The 14671-nt window shown below is 40.1% G+C and overlaps 1 protein-coding gene across 5 annotated transcripts in view; it reads left to right on the top strand.

The window, feature by feature from the left end:
* LOC100840206 (anaphase-promoting complex subunit 1) overlaps positions 1–14671 on the top strand; it is a 29799-nt gene that overhangs the window by 10782 nt on the left and 4346 nt on the right. For all 5 annotated transcript variants that reach the window (XM_010233210.3, XM_024458530.1, XM_024458532.1 and 2 more), the window contains 17 exons: positions 653–736; positions 1847–1939; positions 2061–2120; positions 2679–2777; positions 2953–3093; positions 3377–3457; positions 5363–5434; positions 6483–6554; positions 8962–9055; positions 9133–9215; positions 12533–12589; positions 12686–12763; positions 12869–12990; positions 13100–13260; positions 13969–14045; positions 14118–14231; positions 14389–14490. In XM_010233210.3, the coding sequence (XP_010231512.1) occupies positions 653–736; positions 1847–1939; positions 2061–2120; positions 2679–2777; positions 2953–3093; positions 3377–3457; positions 5363–5434; positions 6483–6554; positions 8962–9055; positions 9133–9215; positions 12533–12589; positions 12686–12763; positions 12869–12990; positions 13100–13260; positions 13969–14045; positions 14118–14231; positions 14389–14490 (1590 nt within the window). The remainder of the gene's footprint in view (positions 1–652; positions 737–1846; positions 1940–2060; positions 2121–2678; positions 2778–2952; positions 3094–3376; positions 3458–5362; positions 5435–6482; positions 6555–8961; positions 9056–9132; positions 9216–12532; positions 12590–12685; positions 12764–12868; positions 12991–13099; positions 13261–13968; positions 14046–14117; positions 14232–14388; positions 14491–14671) is intronic.

The raw sequence follows: 14671 nt of genomic DNA, 5'->3' as shown, positions 1-14671 counted from the left end.
CAAGCTTTATCTATTTCTATTTATATAGTGCAATATGATCATATTTTCTAGACATGTTAGGACATGCACACATGCGGAATTTGTGCAAAAATATGACCATACATGCAATACAATAAAGACAAATAAATTGACTTATTACAAAAGGCGAATAGTCTTCTTTCGTACAGTACAATATGTTCATTGTTTTTTCCATGTAAATGTGCTCTATGTTGCTGAATCTTGTAAGAATTTTTTAAGGTGCACAAGTGCTGAAGTGCACAAACCCAGAACATGCGTATAGTACATATGAACTGACACTGAGTTGGACTTGAACAGTTTAACATGGATCCACCTTGAGGGTATAAGTTGGTATTCAATTAAAGTTTTTTTAAAATTAGCAATGTAACAAATGAGGTTTAACTATTGCCTCGTGTTGCCTCTTAATAAGATTTGCGATGTAAAAGCGAGTACAGTTTTCAAATTTGTTGCTCTGACATATTCAACACTTGACATGGACTGCAGCAGATCTGACTGTAAAAATGTTGGTGCAAATGCAAATAATCTTGTTAACCAAAGCTAGTACTTGCCACCATGCATCAGCCTGCAACCTTCTGTAGTGCTTTTTTATATTATTGTGTGCCTTTTTCTTATATAGTCATATTGTTTCAACTAGGTTAGACGTCTCTTATGCTCAGCAAGACCTGTGGCCATACAAACATCTACTAACCCTACTGCCTCTGATCAAGACCTGCAACAGGTATTTGCCTTTCGTACTGTTTGCTCATGACTAGTTATTTATACACATTGCGGTCATGGTACTCTACTAATTCTTTTTGACAAAAAAACTGTTGGGGAGGTCCCTATAGTGAATTTTATTTATATAAATATAAGGATTGAGAATTTACTGGGTAAAGCCTCAGGAAGACCTATATGTGCAGGGTTGGGCAAGAGAATCTATTCTATCAATGAGGGGATTCTTAGACTCCACCCTAAACCTATGGGACTGCCAGCAAAGCTCTCTTAAAGTAGGCCTTTCAGGATGCATATGTAGAACGGGCAGTGTCATCTCTTGAATGCTCTTAATGATGTATAGGGAAAATTTGGGGGAAGGGACCAACTTTAAATTGCAGCCTTCTTATCTCATAAATGGATGGCCAGGAACTATTGTTAGACCTTACTGCAGCTCCATATATTATCTGTACTTCTATAAAGATGTCAATTGCTGGCAGCAGTCTGTCCACCTTTGGCTACACCACATGCTAGATTTGCAACAAACGGTTGAGATGAGAGCGGATATGGATATCTTGATTTAGCATGAACAACTGGAATATTTCTTAAACATATAGTATAGTTTTTTAAAATCTATAGCAACGCATGGGCATTGTGCTAGCCATATTAAACAACTGTCCACCTTCCCTAAGAACTATCGTCCACCTAATCTCAGCTATGCCACTAGGTTTTGTAAGCGTTATTTGGACCTGTGGTCCTTTGGACCTTGCTAACTTGGCACTTGGTGCAAATTCTTGTATTTTTGCTGCTTCTCTGCTTAATGAAAAAAAAAAGTGCAAACATTTGTTTGTGTGTTCTCTAAAAAGACCCTTAGCTGTGCCCAAACTCAACTTCGAATTTTCTAAATCCTGCTCCCATTGCCACTGCAACTTTCTCACTCGGCACTTTCCTATGTAAATATCTTTCATTTTTTTTTCAAGTTATCATAAGAGAAAAACAGAAGAACAACCATTTTTTATGAGGGTATTGCTTCAGTACTTTTGTGGATATCGCTTGTTATGAGGCTATTGCTTCAGTACTTTTCTGCATATTACTGGTTATGAATGTCCTTGTTGCCAGCTCTTTACTTGTATTTCAGCAACAACTATGGAATTTTGCACAAAGGACAACGGCTTTACCCTTCGGGCGTGGTGCTTTTACTCTGGCTACAACATACACTTTGCTGACTGAGGTGTGAGTTCATACTTATGTGCCATTATAGCTATGGCGTTCATACCTGTATTTTGTCAAACATTCAAAACCTGGGTAATCTCAATTTCCTCTTGCTGTGGGAGCATTTTCTTTTCCTGCAGGCTCTGGTCTTCCCAAAGCTTGTTTTGACTGGTCGATTACCTGCACAGCAGAATGCAACAGTAACATTTCCCTTCCTTTTCATCATTTCAGTTTCAGTTTATGTGTTGTTGCTGTAGATTTTGCTATCTAAGACACAGTGATGTTAATGCCACTTCATAGCATTCATCGGGCTAATGCTGTCCCATGAATAAACTTAAACCCAGTGTTGATGTCACACAGCATTAATACCATGGTATAACTAAACGCAACTTTTTTTTTCTTGAACAGTATTTGTGATAGAGAAGGAGAGTAAAGCTATTGACAACAATTGCTTCTTATTCCATTATCAACTGAGTATTTATACAAGATTTAGCGACCTTTTGCACCAACCCTAAACTAGGTGGGGCATATGTGCCAAGTATATGTATGTGCATTATACATTTCACAACTGAAAGAGATTTATGATTTCCTTCACCTCATCTTGATTCATCACCATATTGAATTTTGCTATATATGTGTAGTATGTAGTGTAGACTCGCAAGGCCTTCTAGGGTTGAGATGAATCACAGCTTTTTACGGCATCGCTTTATGACCTACTTCTCACTTATATTTTTCTCATGTTATACTATTTTATATAGGTTAATCTTGACCTAAGCACTAGGAGTGTCTCAGAATTCAATTCTTGGGCTGAGTTTCATAATGGTGTAGCTGCTGGGCTGAGGCTTGCTCCTTTTCAGGTAAACTAGCACCCGCAGAGAGATTATCCAGCTATGTAGCGAAAACTGCAAAGATTATCCCTTCAAAAACTAAAATAAAAATACTCCAAAGTTTGCAGACTTGATCATTGTTTGTTGCTTTTTATGTTGTCTTTTCTCTTGTTATGAATTGATCTTTTCGTTATGTGTTTTTCAGGAGAAAATGTTGAGGACCTGGATACAATACAATAGACCTTCTGAACCAAATTTTACTCACGCCGGTCTGCTTTTAGCATTTGGTATGCATGAGCATCTACGAGTTTTAACAATGACTGATGCTTATCGATATCTCTCCCAGGTGAGATCTTAGTGTTCATTGGTTGTCCCGTTCATCAAGTAGACAATTAACTTTTCTAGTTTTTTTGCTATTGTAATCATGTATTCATTCCTTGTCTTAGAAACATTCATTCCATTCGGCACCTTCATTTACTCAATCAGTTCTCTTGAGGACGTACTTTTGTTCTTGACCTGTTAAGGACTTAAGAGAAGTCTATGATATTACCCTTTTTTGTCTGCAAATTTTCAAGCCATTATTTGTGTAGTATGAGTGTTGAATAATTTTGCCTAATATCTTATTGCAGGATCATGATATAACTAGACTTGGTTTGTTACTTGGTTTGGCAGCATCTCATAGGGGAACAATGCACCCTGCAATTTCAAAGGTATCAAATATTTTTGCATTTATAGTTGTACATGCACAGTTATTCGGTAGATTTAATCATCATGGCTGGAAATAAACACGGTGCAAGTCTGGTGAGGAAAATGACATTCTTATTCTATGGTTCTGATTTGGGTTGATTGGAAAATGTGATGTCCATTTCTCTGTCAAGAATCTCGTTTTTGGAATGGTTCTGACTAAACAGGCAGTTCTTTGCTAGACACAGAGTCACTGAATGCAAAGCACATCATGATGCCTGTATAAGAGGAGAACGAACCATGGCAATGATTGCTACTATGCTTCTACTCAAGCAAGTACCCAGAATTCCTACTAGTAAAATTTTACAACTAGATGCGGCTTCATCTGCAACATTGTCTGAATGCAACACCCAAAATTTTGTCCTCTGACAACCGATGTACTGGCCCTTGTTTGGAGGCCAGACCAGACACAGCCCAAAACTAGAGAATTTGGAAATACTCAGAGCAATCCATAGTAAGTGTCGCTGATTTAGTACAAAGTTCTACTAGATCAGTGACCCTTATTATGGATCCGAGGGAGTATAGAAAACTCCCTTGCCTTTTGTTTCTTATCTTCCAATTTGGAAGCACATTATGAATTGTTTCTTTATCTTGACTTTCTTGTGCATGGTTTGGAGTCTTGGCTACCTTGTGCAGGACTTGGGCATGAGAAATCCCTCAAGGAAGTGCAGAGCAGGAGTCAACTTGATTTCCTTTGCTCTGTTGGTGTAACTGTAGTTATAACATGAGTCATGGACTGCAACACTTCTTTTCCCTTGCGTGTTTTGTCATCAGCCGGTCTTGGCAAAACAGTAACTGATTACGTTGCACGTAGACAGACACGCATGTCCGGCGTGATACATGTTGGACTAGGGATTCGCCATTTTCCAAAATATGCTTAGATGAAGGCACGGTTGCATATATGCTTACACGAGTATGGTAAAGTCAGCCACCGCAAGAGCAAGGCTGCATCCACACAAGCTCAGATCTGAAATAAAACATGAGCAGGATGATGTGACATGAGCATTCCCATAAGAATAAGGGGACTGGTTGTCCCCCATCGCTGATCAGTGAAACAAGTTGTGGTGGAGTATGGCATCAAATTTATGACTTCCTTCAGTTCACAGAAAATGTGATGCTTTGGGCATAGGTCTAGTCAAGTTTTAAATCTTTGACTGTGACGTTTGTGACCATATATAGATCTAGTCAAAGTTTTAAATCTTCGACTGTAACCTTTTGAAGATAGGTCTTGTCAAAATTTAAAATCTTTGATTACTTCCATCTTTAAATATTTATATTGGTTACTTGTAAATCATATATGTTGATTCTCTTGAGAAGTAATTTCCTTACATCTAAACTTTATTGAGTTTTTATAGCTATTTTAATAATTTTGTGGTCAAAACTGTGTACTGGAGAGCATCCTTTTTCCAGAATGTCAGCTTTTTGTGAACTGGAGCGAATACTAGTGCATGTGATTTCTGTCAGCAATATGAATAATACTTTTCCCTCCATAGCCACACGTATTGGACAGATTTAGCAGAGCATTATCTTAATCTGTTAGTTCTTTTGACCACAAGCCAACTGCCTAACCTTGAATATGCAACAGCTTGCTTTCCCATTTTTGCTATAAGCTTGGTGAGCAAATTAGCACCATATTTCTGCTAAGCTTTTCCTTCTTGTTCTTTTTGTTTGTTTCGTACACATGCTGTTTGTTTATAAGTTACTTTAGTTGTCCCGTGGCCTTGTTTATTTTATTGGTCCAAAGTTCTGGTGTGACCTGCTGCTATTGCTGGTGCTGCTGTATGTTCATTTGAATTCTAGGATATCCTGATATGCTGCTTCATGGTAACTGTAAATGATATTTGTTGCCATGGTTTCATGTAACTTTTCAGATGCTGTACTTTCACGTGCCCTCTCGTCATCCATCTTCTCCGCTAGAGTTGGAACTACCTACTCTTCTGCAGGTAACGATGTGATTGGTAATGCTTTCTTGCTATCTTTTAGTTGAATATGTTAATGTTTGGTATTGGGTATCTATAATGGTCCAATGGATACAGTGCACGTTGGGCAATTGCGCACAAATTTGGTTTGTTTTACAGATACGGAATTGACATAATGGGTGATTTTGGTTTTGCATATGTTTTGTTGTAAGTTTAATTACATGTCCAGCTGTACACTTAATCTTGCCACTGCTGTGGAAATAATTACTGTAGAGAATATGGATTGCAACTAAACAGTAATATGAGCATAGTTAGTGTTATGAAAGTCTAGTGTATATTGAAGCAGTCTAAACCCTAAACCGCATAAGATCCAGGAGACACCAGAATCTGTAGACACAACACAAGTGCAGAGACATTTGTACCCTTGACAACACCTGTAAAATGAGAAGTGTATGCAAAAGCATCATATTTGAAAAGGTGGCGCTGCAGTAGATAAACATCTAGAATCTGCATCTTCATAGCATCATCTTGGCTTGGAATCTTGAAAAACAAGTTGAGTAAAGCCAAACAGAGAAGCATGGAGGCAAAGGTTGTAGCCCGAAAGATCATAGAGATCAAAGGCACACTGCTACATGGAGCGTGGCAAAGCGGCATCATGAAGACTACTATGATTGGCGGCCATGCAAAAGAAAGAGGCCACACAGCCTTGATCAGGACAAGAAAAGCCTGATCCTAGCCTTGGTGCTTTCATACCATGTTATGAAAGGCATGCACGTTGTAGGAGTACAAGACTCAAGAGAAAGACACATTGCACCCACAATACAAGTACAAAGTCATTTATAGCCTTAACAGTAGGATATATAACTTGTTTCAGTAGGCTGCGGTCTTGTGGGGGTTTCCATGACAATAATTCTGATTCATGATAATAACTTCACTTAATTTATTTTAGTAATTATTGTTTATTGGTTCATCTTCTGACATGGCCTACTTAAGGTAAATTCACAACGCTGCTAGCAGGCAATCTTCTATATCCATCCGTCCTTATATTTTTCATCATTTTCTGTTGATCCAGTCAGCAGCAGTAATGGGAATCGGACTTCTATACGAAGGATCAGCCCATGCATTAACAATGAAGATACTTCTGGTAATTTGTTGGCCTGTGCTATTTAATAGGGATTCTCTTTTTTTTTTATCGTGTTTCCTTTCTTGTATTGGCAACTTTAGTTTTTTAGTGAACCAGTAGAGGAGTGATTCCATTTAATTTATCTGTGCTCTTACCTCATTTAATTTAAGATTATTATGGTACACATATATAAGAAAATTTTAACATTTCTCTTTTTGAAAAATTCAACAGTTCTTTCATACGAAGAACTCTAGATTAAAAAACAGCATACTGCTTTAAGAGAACAAATATTAAACTTATATATAAAAACTGTTGATTCAGTTGTAGTTTTGCCGTCTACAGGTTAAGAACTCTTTATTTTAACTGCAACTCGGATTTATGTGGTTTTCTTTCAGTAGTTATTTTAGTGATAACCCTCCATACAGCTTTGGGAAACTAATGGTGTGGCCAATCTGTTACTTGTGTGTTCCTTCAGAAATTAGGACCTTAATAATTCAGATTGTTTTTAATTGCTTCGTATCACCTAAATGAAAATACCCGATGAATAATGCATGATCTCATCCTATCAATAGTGAACTTGTTGTACCAACAGAATGGAAGGTAATGCGAGTTCAGACAATAAAAACATGGAAGTGAACTCAGATGACGTAGCAAGTATGAAAATACCTGTTAAGTGAAATGAGATTATAAATCTAATTGGAGCATGCAAACATGTAACACGACTACATAATCATGATAGACTTATCTTCCTGATACTTGTACCATGACAACAGAGCTCAAATCCAAAAGCAATGGAAAATAAATATAATAACTGGCCTTTGAGCAATGATGTGGATCACACTATTAGGGTGCGTTTGGTTGCCCGGTGAGCAAAAGTGGACAGGGATAACCATGGATGACATGGATAGGGTTATCCCTGCCCTGTGTTTGGTTGTTTAAGTTGGATGAGCCAGGTTTCTATTTGGTTGGTTAGACAAGAGATGGATGACCATTATCTTGATAATTGAAGTTTTCGATTTAATTTGAGATCAATCAACATCGATGTGTTAATTTGATATCAATCAAAATCACCCGCACCTGCCGCTGTAGAGCAGAGCCGCGCGGACTGCTGGACAGAGAGGAGCTGCACGCTCGTGCTGCCGTCGGAGGGAGAGGATCCGCGGGCCGCTGCTCGACGAGGAGCCGCGTGCCAGACGGAGAGGAGTCGCGCGCCGCCGGACAAGGAGTCGCGTGCCACTGGATCCCACGGCCGGTTCCCACCTTGGCTTCCCTCCAGCTGCCGGCCCCCATCCACCAGTTCGGCGGACTCGAACGCCTGGCCAGACCCCACCTGCACGGTCTCCAGGACTGTACCAAGCGGGAGGACGCCTGCGCTGCGCCGCGGGGAGAGGTGGAGCTCAGGCGCTGGGGAGGCGGAGCAGAGGCTAGGGGCAGGAGGGGAGCCAAAGGGCGGCGGCCCAGCACCAGCTCCTGCAGACGGGAGGGGAGAAAGGGAGGTGTGCTGGCGGCAGGAGGGAAGAGGAAGCGGCACCGATGCGGGAGAAGTGGGGCAGAGAGAGACGAATCAGGGAAAGATGAGAGAAAAATGGTTCGTCGCGGGAGGCAGATGCGCCTGGATGGCCCCATCCGGCCAAATTTTCCAGATTTGCTCAGCCATGATCTACATGGAATATTCTCTTTTTATGGATATCCCTATCCACGTGATCCACCTGACCAAACGCTGGCCATCCCTCTAAAACATGGATATCCCCGTCCCATCCCTGCCTATCCGCTCAACCAAATGCACCCTTAGGTGATGGCCCTATCCTTGTTGGCTTGTCTCCACGTCTGACTGCCATGTCGGTTAATCTTAAACATCTGAAACTGCAAGGTCAATTCCCCCATTACTGGAAAAAGCAAGATGTTCAACAAAATACCCATTACCAAAGATCAGTCAGATTTTAGTGGTATATAATGGTGCCATGTTTTTTGAGTAGACAGAGCAGAACAAAAACTCTTAAACAACCTGCGACAACATACAATTCTACCCTAATTGAAATTCAGTAAAGATAAGTTTGACACATGGCAATAGTGCACAATAAGTGACAATACCACAAGAGAAGTTTGGCAAGTTCCTATAACCTCTGCAGCGCATCTTGGTTAACTCGGCTTAATCTTTACCCGTGGCATTTGGGTATGTTTTCACTTCCCCAAAGCAGAACATATAGGAACATATGCATCTTGTGTATCTCCAGTTTGTTCCCCTCTTGTTTCCAAGTAGTTTGTCATCAAGCACATTTTACTTATGCTTTTCAAATTAAGGAGACTGGAATCTATCGACTGTACAGTATGTAAGTTTGGTGTCATTTCATAATATTTAACTATTACAAGGTTCTATATCACCTTCACTAATGAGTGTTTGTACTTATGTTGTTCTTGTTACATACAGGGTGAGATTGGCCGAAGAAGTGGTGGTGATAATGTGCTCGAAAGGGAAGGGTATGCTGTTGCCGCAGGCTCTGCATTAGGATTTGTTGCCTTAGGTGAACTGCATTTTATAACAAAAATATGTGTTCCACCTTGAACTGGCACTCTGGATAACAGATTTTTTTTCTCGAAGGTCGTGGAAGTGATGCATTTGGATTCATGGACACTTTTCTTGATCGGCTCTTTCAGTACATTGGCAATAAAGAAGTCTACCATGTAAGATTTTTTTCCGACTGTTTACCATGTTTGATGTTTCATGAGCCTCTTAAAATGCTTGTTTCATGATGTGTTCTAATCCATAGTGCAAATGCTTAACTAATTAAGTTGCGGTATCAGATATAACATGAATCAAAAGAGATTTTCTTTCATAAGATGGAAGGTAACCAAAGGGCACCTTCTTGTATACCCAATTGAAGTCGGTATATTCCTATATGGGAACACCTTTTTGCTACCAAGCTGTCATGGCTGCATTGACCTGCTAGAGCTAAGTAGCCCAGGTGCATGTGTGCATTTGCAATGGCCTTGTACAGTACTTCTGACTCGATGTAGTGCTTCTCAAACTTCGGTATGAAGCCAGTTTTTAAGCTTGTTTGATCAAATATTATCATTGATTAGTATTTAATGGAAAACCAGTAGATGTGTGATTAAGTTCTTCATGTAAACTATCCAGCTTGGTGATGAAAGTGGCATTGAACACTCCTGTAAGGTCTTAATTGAGTGGAGCCTTTAAATGAATCTGGTCATCCCCTGTCCGTAACAGCCATCTCTCTAGATCCATCGTTATTGTTTCATAGAACTCTTCACCCTTCTCTGGTTACCGTGTGTGGCATGCACAAAGATTTGTTCATCTTCTTTCCTTTACCCAAATTTCAGTTCCTTTTGCCAATTGTACAAAGTTCTCTAATGTAACCTGAAGAAATCCCATCAAACTTGTAGACATGAATTTGTAAATTCAGTAATAAAGTATGAGAACTAACCACATGGGAGGCACATAAGTTGGATTTCTTGAGCAATGAGAACTAACCACATCTCCCAGATGGTTGTTGCTCTTGGACTTGACATCTCCCACATGGGTGGGAGAACTAACCACTTGGATTTCTTGAGCAACTAAAAATCGGTTCATCTTCAGACAAGTCCAAGAGTAACAAGAGTAATGGTTGTTTGGAGATGAACCAATTTTTAGTTGCTCAAGAAATCCCCACCCCCTTCTCTCTATTTTCCTTACGTCTCGAAGATTTCCCCTTAGAAGTGGAGAGGAGATAAACTCAATGGCTTGAGGCAGAGGAATTTAGGAGGCTCTGAACACCCTGAACTCAACAAACTGACGCAAAACACAGCTTGGACAATTGAATTTGTGTGGAAATAATTTCCATGGCTTTTAGAGCATTGAAACAGGGTCCTAACTGAGCATAAAGCAAAAAGAAAACTCAGATAGGTACAATGTCGTCCTCGTCAAGCAATGTTTCTCTGACGTGTTGCCCGGTGATTTTTTATGGTGTTAGCTACACCGACTTCGTCTCGCACATGTGCCTCTGTCCAGCTTCCTTGTTCGCCTTATCCAGTTGTTCCCGGGGAGGCTCTGCCGCCATCTGCTCTGCCTCCGACGTCCCCTTTTGTGACAATTGCTGATAAGTCTGAAAACTGATAAGGCGGCTGCTGCTGCTGCTAAAGCTACTACTGATGCTTCTTATGATCAGGCCGTCATGGACTAGCATGAGGCATTACAAACATATTGGGCTCTGCTGACTGTCTACACTCATTGGATTGATGATGATGTCCAGGCTGTTGCTGTTCTTTGCTCCAGTGTGCTGCCACAGTTTTCCTCTGAGATTGTGGGATTCTCTTCAGCCTTCGAGATGTGGACTCGCCTTCATCAGCGCTACGAGCCTTTTGGGCGATGCTCTATATCTATCCGTGGTTCGCCAGGATCACCTCTCTTCAGCAGGGTGATGCCACTGTTGACGAGTTCTTCAAGCAGCTTGCTTACCGGCTCCTTCCACCGGTGCCATCATCGTCTTGGTCATCTTTGTGGATCTCGTCTATTGACTTTAGTTCGTTGTGGTCTTCTAGGGTCTATCCTAGGAGATGTGTCGTTTGATTGTCAGGGATGTAAGCTGGGCAAACAGCCTTATCCTCTTAGTGTGTTAGTATCAAAATGCCTTTTGATTTTTTTTCATTCGGATGTTTGGGGTCTGACTCCCTTCGTTTCAAAAGAGGGTCATCGCTACATAATATCTGTATAGATGATTTTTCTCGCCACACTTGGATATATCTGCCTTCTCGTAGTGATGTCTTGTCTATTTATAGGCAGTTTGCCACTAGGGTTTGCACTCTGTTTGACACTCCTATTCGTATCCTCCGTGCTGACTATACAAGGGAGTACATCTTTAGTCACCTGAACAGCTTTTTTGCCAAGCAGGGCAAGCTTGCCCAGTTCTCTTGTCTTGATGCCTGTGTTCAGAACGATGTTGCTGAACGCAAGCATCTTCATCTTGAGACAGCTCGCACTTCAATGATTGCTGCCTCGATTCTGCATCACTTTTGGGCTGGGGCTGTTTACACTGCCACCTATCTATTAACATCTAGCCTTCCTCTGCTCTTCAGGGTGAGATTCCTGTGACCCTTTGAAAATTTTGGTGTTTTAGTATTTCCGTCAGTGCACCGACTCCTCTTTTGTCAGACAATACCAGTGTTACCAGTATTGTCCCTTGACTCTGTGATGCTAGCATAGTGGTGTCTATGCTTCTTTTATGCGGTCTCATTTGCAGGATCAGGTGATTGCTTTTCAGTATGTGCCTTCTGAGGTTCGGTTAGCACATTTCTTCATGAAGGCCTAGACTCGAGCACAACACAGCTTCTACCTTTCCAAACTCAGTGTTGTAGATCCACCATAAGTTAGCACAGCGCATCACATATTCCTAGTTTATCTCCTTGTATATATTTGTCCTACAGCCTTGGCGATAGACCAAGTTGCATAATTCCTAACAAAAACCACATGTAGGAGTTGCAAGAAATATATTGAGGAGCTGGTGTTCTATAAATGCGCAAAATTAGAAGATCAAGCTTCATTTCGCAGACTTGAAAAAGACAAATGGGGAAATGAGTAGTAGTGAACAGTATAAAATCACTTTTCGTGCTGAGTTTGTTTTTCTCGTAGGACCCAAGTGCACTCGAGTTTGAACTTGAATTTTACATGTTTATGGAACGTTACCGTATATCGACATGTTGTTTTGTTTAAGAATTTTGTGAAACTTCTACATCTGTTCTCCACAGACTTTACACTATATGGGTTATGGGGCCACCGGATATTTTGGTGGTACCTACTTAAAACTGGAGAAAGCCAACTGCTTTTCATTTATTTAATTTGGTATCTCTGGCATAGCTGAAAGTTATTCTTAAGAGATAATAGTGTCATATTTTGTTAGCCATATTTTTTTGGCTTGATCTGCTGTGATTTTGCCACTTCGTGAAATAAATAAATAATTGAATTTAGCTAATTAATTACAAACATTTATATGTGTTAATGTTCTCAGGAAAAACACCTAAATGCACCAACAGGGGCTGATGATCAAAGCGGCAACACTGGGCAGGTCATCCTCCACTTGTTGTATAGTCATCGACACATTCCATGAGTCAAACCTAAGCTGTGCGTTCATTTTGTTGTTGTTATGTTATCATTTGAACAGATGATGGATGGAGCACAGATAAATGTTGATGTTACTGCACCTGGAGCAATAATTGCTCTGGCGTTAATATTTCTGAAGGTTTGGTTTTTAGTCATCTGGGTCCCTTTTAATTCCTGCAAGGAACTATGTACATTGTTTTACAAACAGCCTACTGGGTTTGTATTGCTGTGGTTCATATTACAGGCAGAGTCGGAAGAAATCGCCGCTAGACTCAGTGTTCCCGATACTCACTTCGATTTGCAGTATGTGAGACCTGATTTTGTTATGCTTCGCATTATAGCCCGGAATTTAATATTGTGGAGCCGGTAATATCACTATTTCTCATATAAAGTCTCAGTATATAGCTTTATGATAGATTTTAACAGACTTGCAGTAAATTAACACCATAAAGCTAAATTGTGATGTTGTTTGCAGAATACAACCTTCTAAAGGTTGGATTGAGTCTCAGATTCCTGAAACTGTCAAGTTTGGTGTTTCAAATATGAGTGAAGATGGGGCCGATAGTGATGAATTTGATGCTGAAGCCCTTTTTCAAGCTTATGTTAATATTGTGACTGGAGCATGCATTGCACTTGGTGAGTAATCAATTTTTTTTAATCCCCTTTTTACCATATCCGGCTGATTGGGATGCAAGCGGGATCAAAATTTAAATAGGAGATTTGAGAATTGAACTAGAATGGACCATTCGCGGGATCCCATTTGCATCCCTGCCGGCCAATATTGATGTCTTGGTATTTGCACTGACCTGGTAGTCCATTAATAACCTTGTGAGCTGGTATTTTCAGTGCCATGATTGCTTGCATACCAGCACAACTTGTTGGACTGGAGAATGCCATCTTCTTAGCTGACTATCCTTGATGTGTTGATGTGTTGGTTTCTGATTGCACTACTCCCTCCGTCCCATAATTCTTGTCGAAATATTACATGTATCTAGACGCTTTTTAGGAATAGATACATCCATTTTTGGGCAAATTTGAGACAAGAATTATGGGATGGAGGGAGTACGTAGTTATCTTTTAATTTGGGCCAATGCATTACGTGCAAAACCTTAAATGTTATCCCAAATCTTCCGTTCGTGCATGTGTGTGATGTGGTATTGTACTTTAGTCTAGGTTACGTGTCCCTTTGAGCCTTAATGCATTATGTCAAGACCTTCATTCCTAATGAAGATTGAACTCATTTAAAGTCATCCACATTGCATGATGTGGATCTTGATGTTGTTTAACCATCACTACATTAAATACTTACGCACTAACTGATTATCATTTTATCAATGGTTCCAGGACTCAAGTATGCAGGCAGCAGAAATGGTGATGCCCAAGAACTACTATACAATTATACAGTCCATTTTCTTAATGAGGTACATAGATGCATATTCAATCTTAATTCTCATGTTGTATTCTGGTAATATAGTTAACATTTTCTAATGCAGATTAAAAACATATCTGTTCAAACACCAAGTATATTGCCGAAGGGACTGCTGCGATATGTTGATCGTGGAACTCTTGAACTCTGCTTGCATCTTATTGTTCTCTCTCTATCTCTGGTAAGTGATAATGCATATATCATTGTTTCCTGTAGAAATGGTTTATCACTGTAGTTGTTTCATTATATATCTACATATTCATATGTTGGTGATTATCATAACAAAAAAACATTAACTACCTCTGTGTTTTCGTGATCCGCGTTTCTCCGTTCATAAGGTAATGGCAGGGTCTGGAAATTTACAAACTTTCCGCTTGCTACGCTATCTGAGGGCAAGAAGTTCTGCAGAAGGACAAGTAAATTATGGACTTCAAATGGCCGTGAGTTTTTTACTCATTGTCTTGCTGTACTATCTTTAATACTTTGTCAGGAAGTTCATATGCATTTGAAGTCTAATGGGACAACCTGCTGGCTTTTGCCTGTTTTCCGGAGCCAGCATGGCCCGAATTTGCCCTGGTTCTCAATCCTAAATCCCAGTCTTGGCTCTGAAGTAAGGAGTTT

This window comes from Brachypodium distachyon, chromosome 2, assembly GCF_000005505.3.
Source record: "Brachypodium distachyon strain Bd21 chromosome 2, Brachypodium_distachyon_v3.0, whole genome shotgun sequence".
Lineage (NCBI taxonomy): Eukaryota > Viridiplantae > Streptophyta > Magnoliopsida > Poales > Poaceae > Brachypodium > Brachypodium distachyon.
The sequence above is the reverse complement of the archived record's forward strand: the minus strand, read 5'-3'. Positions and strand labels throughout refer to the sequence as shown.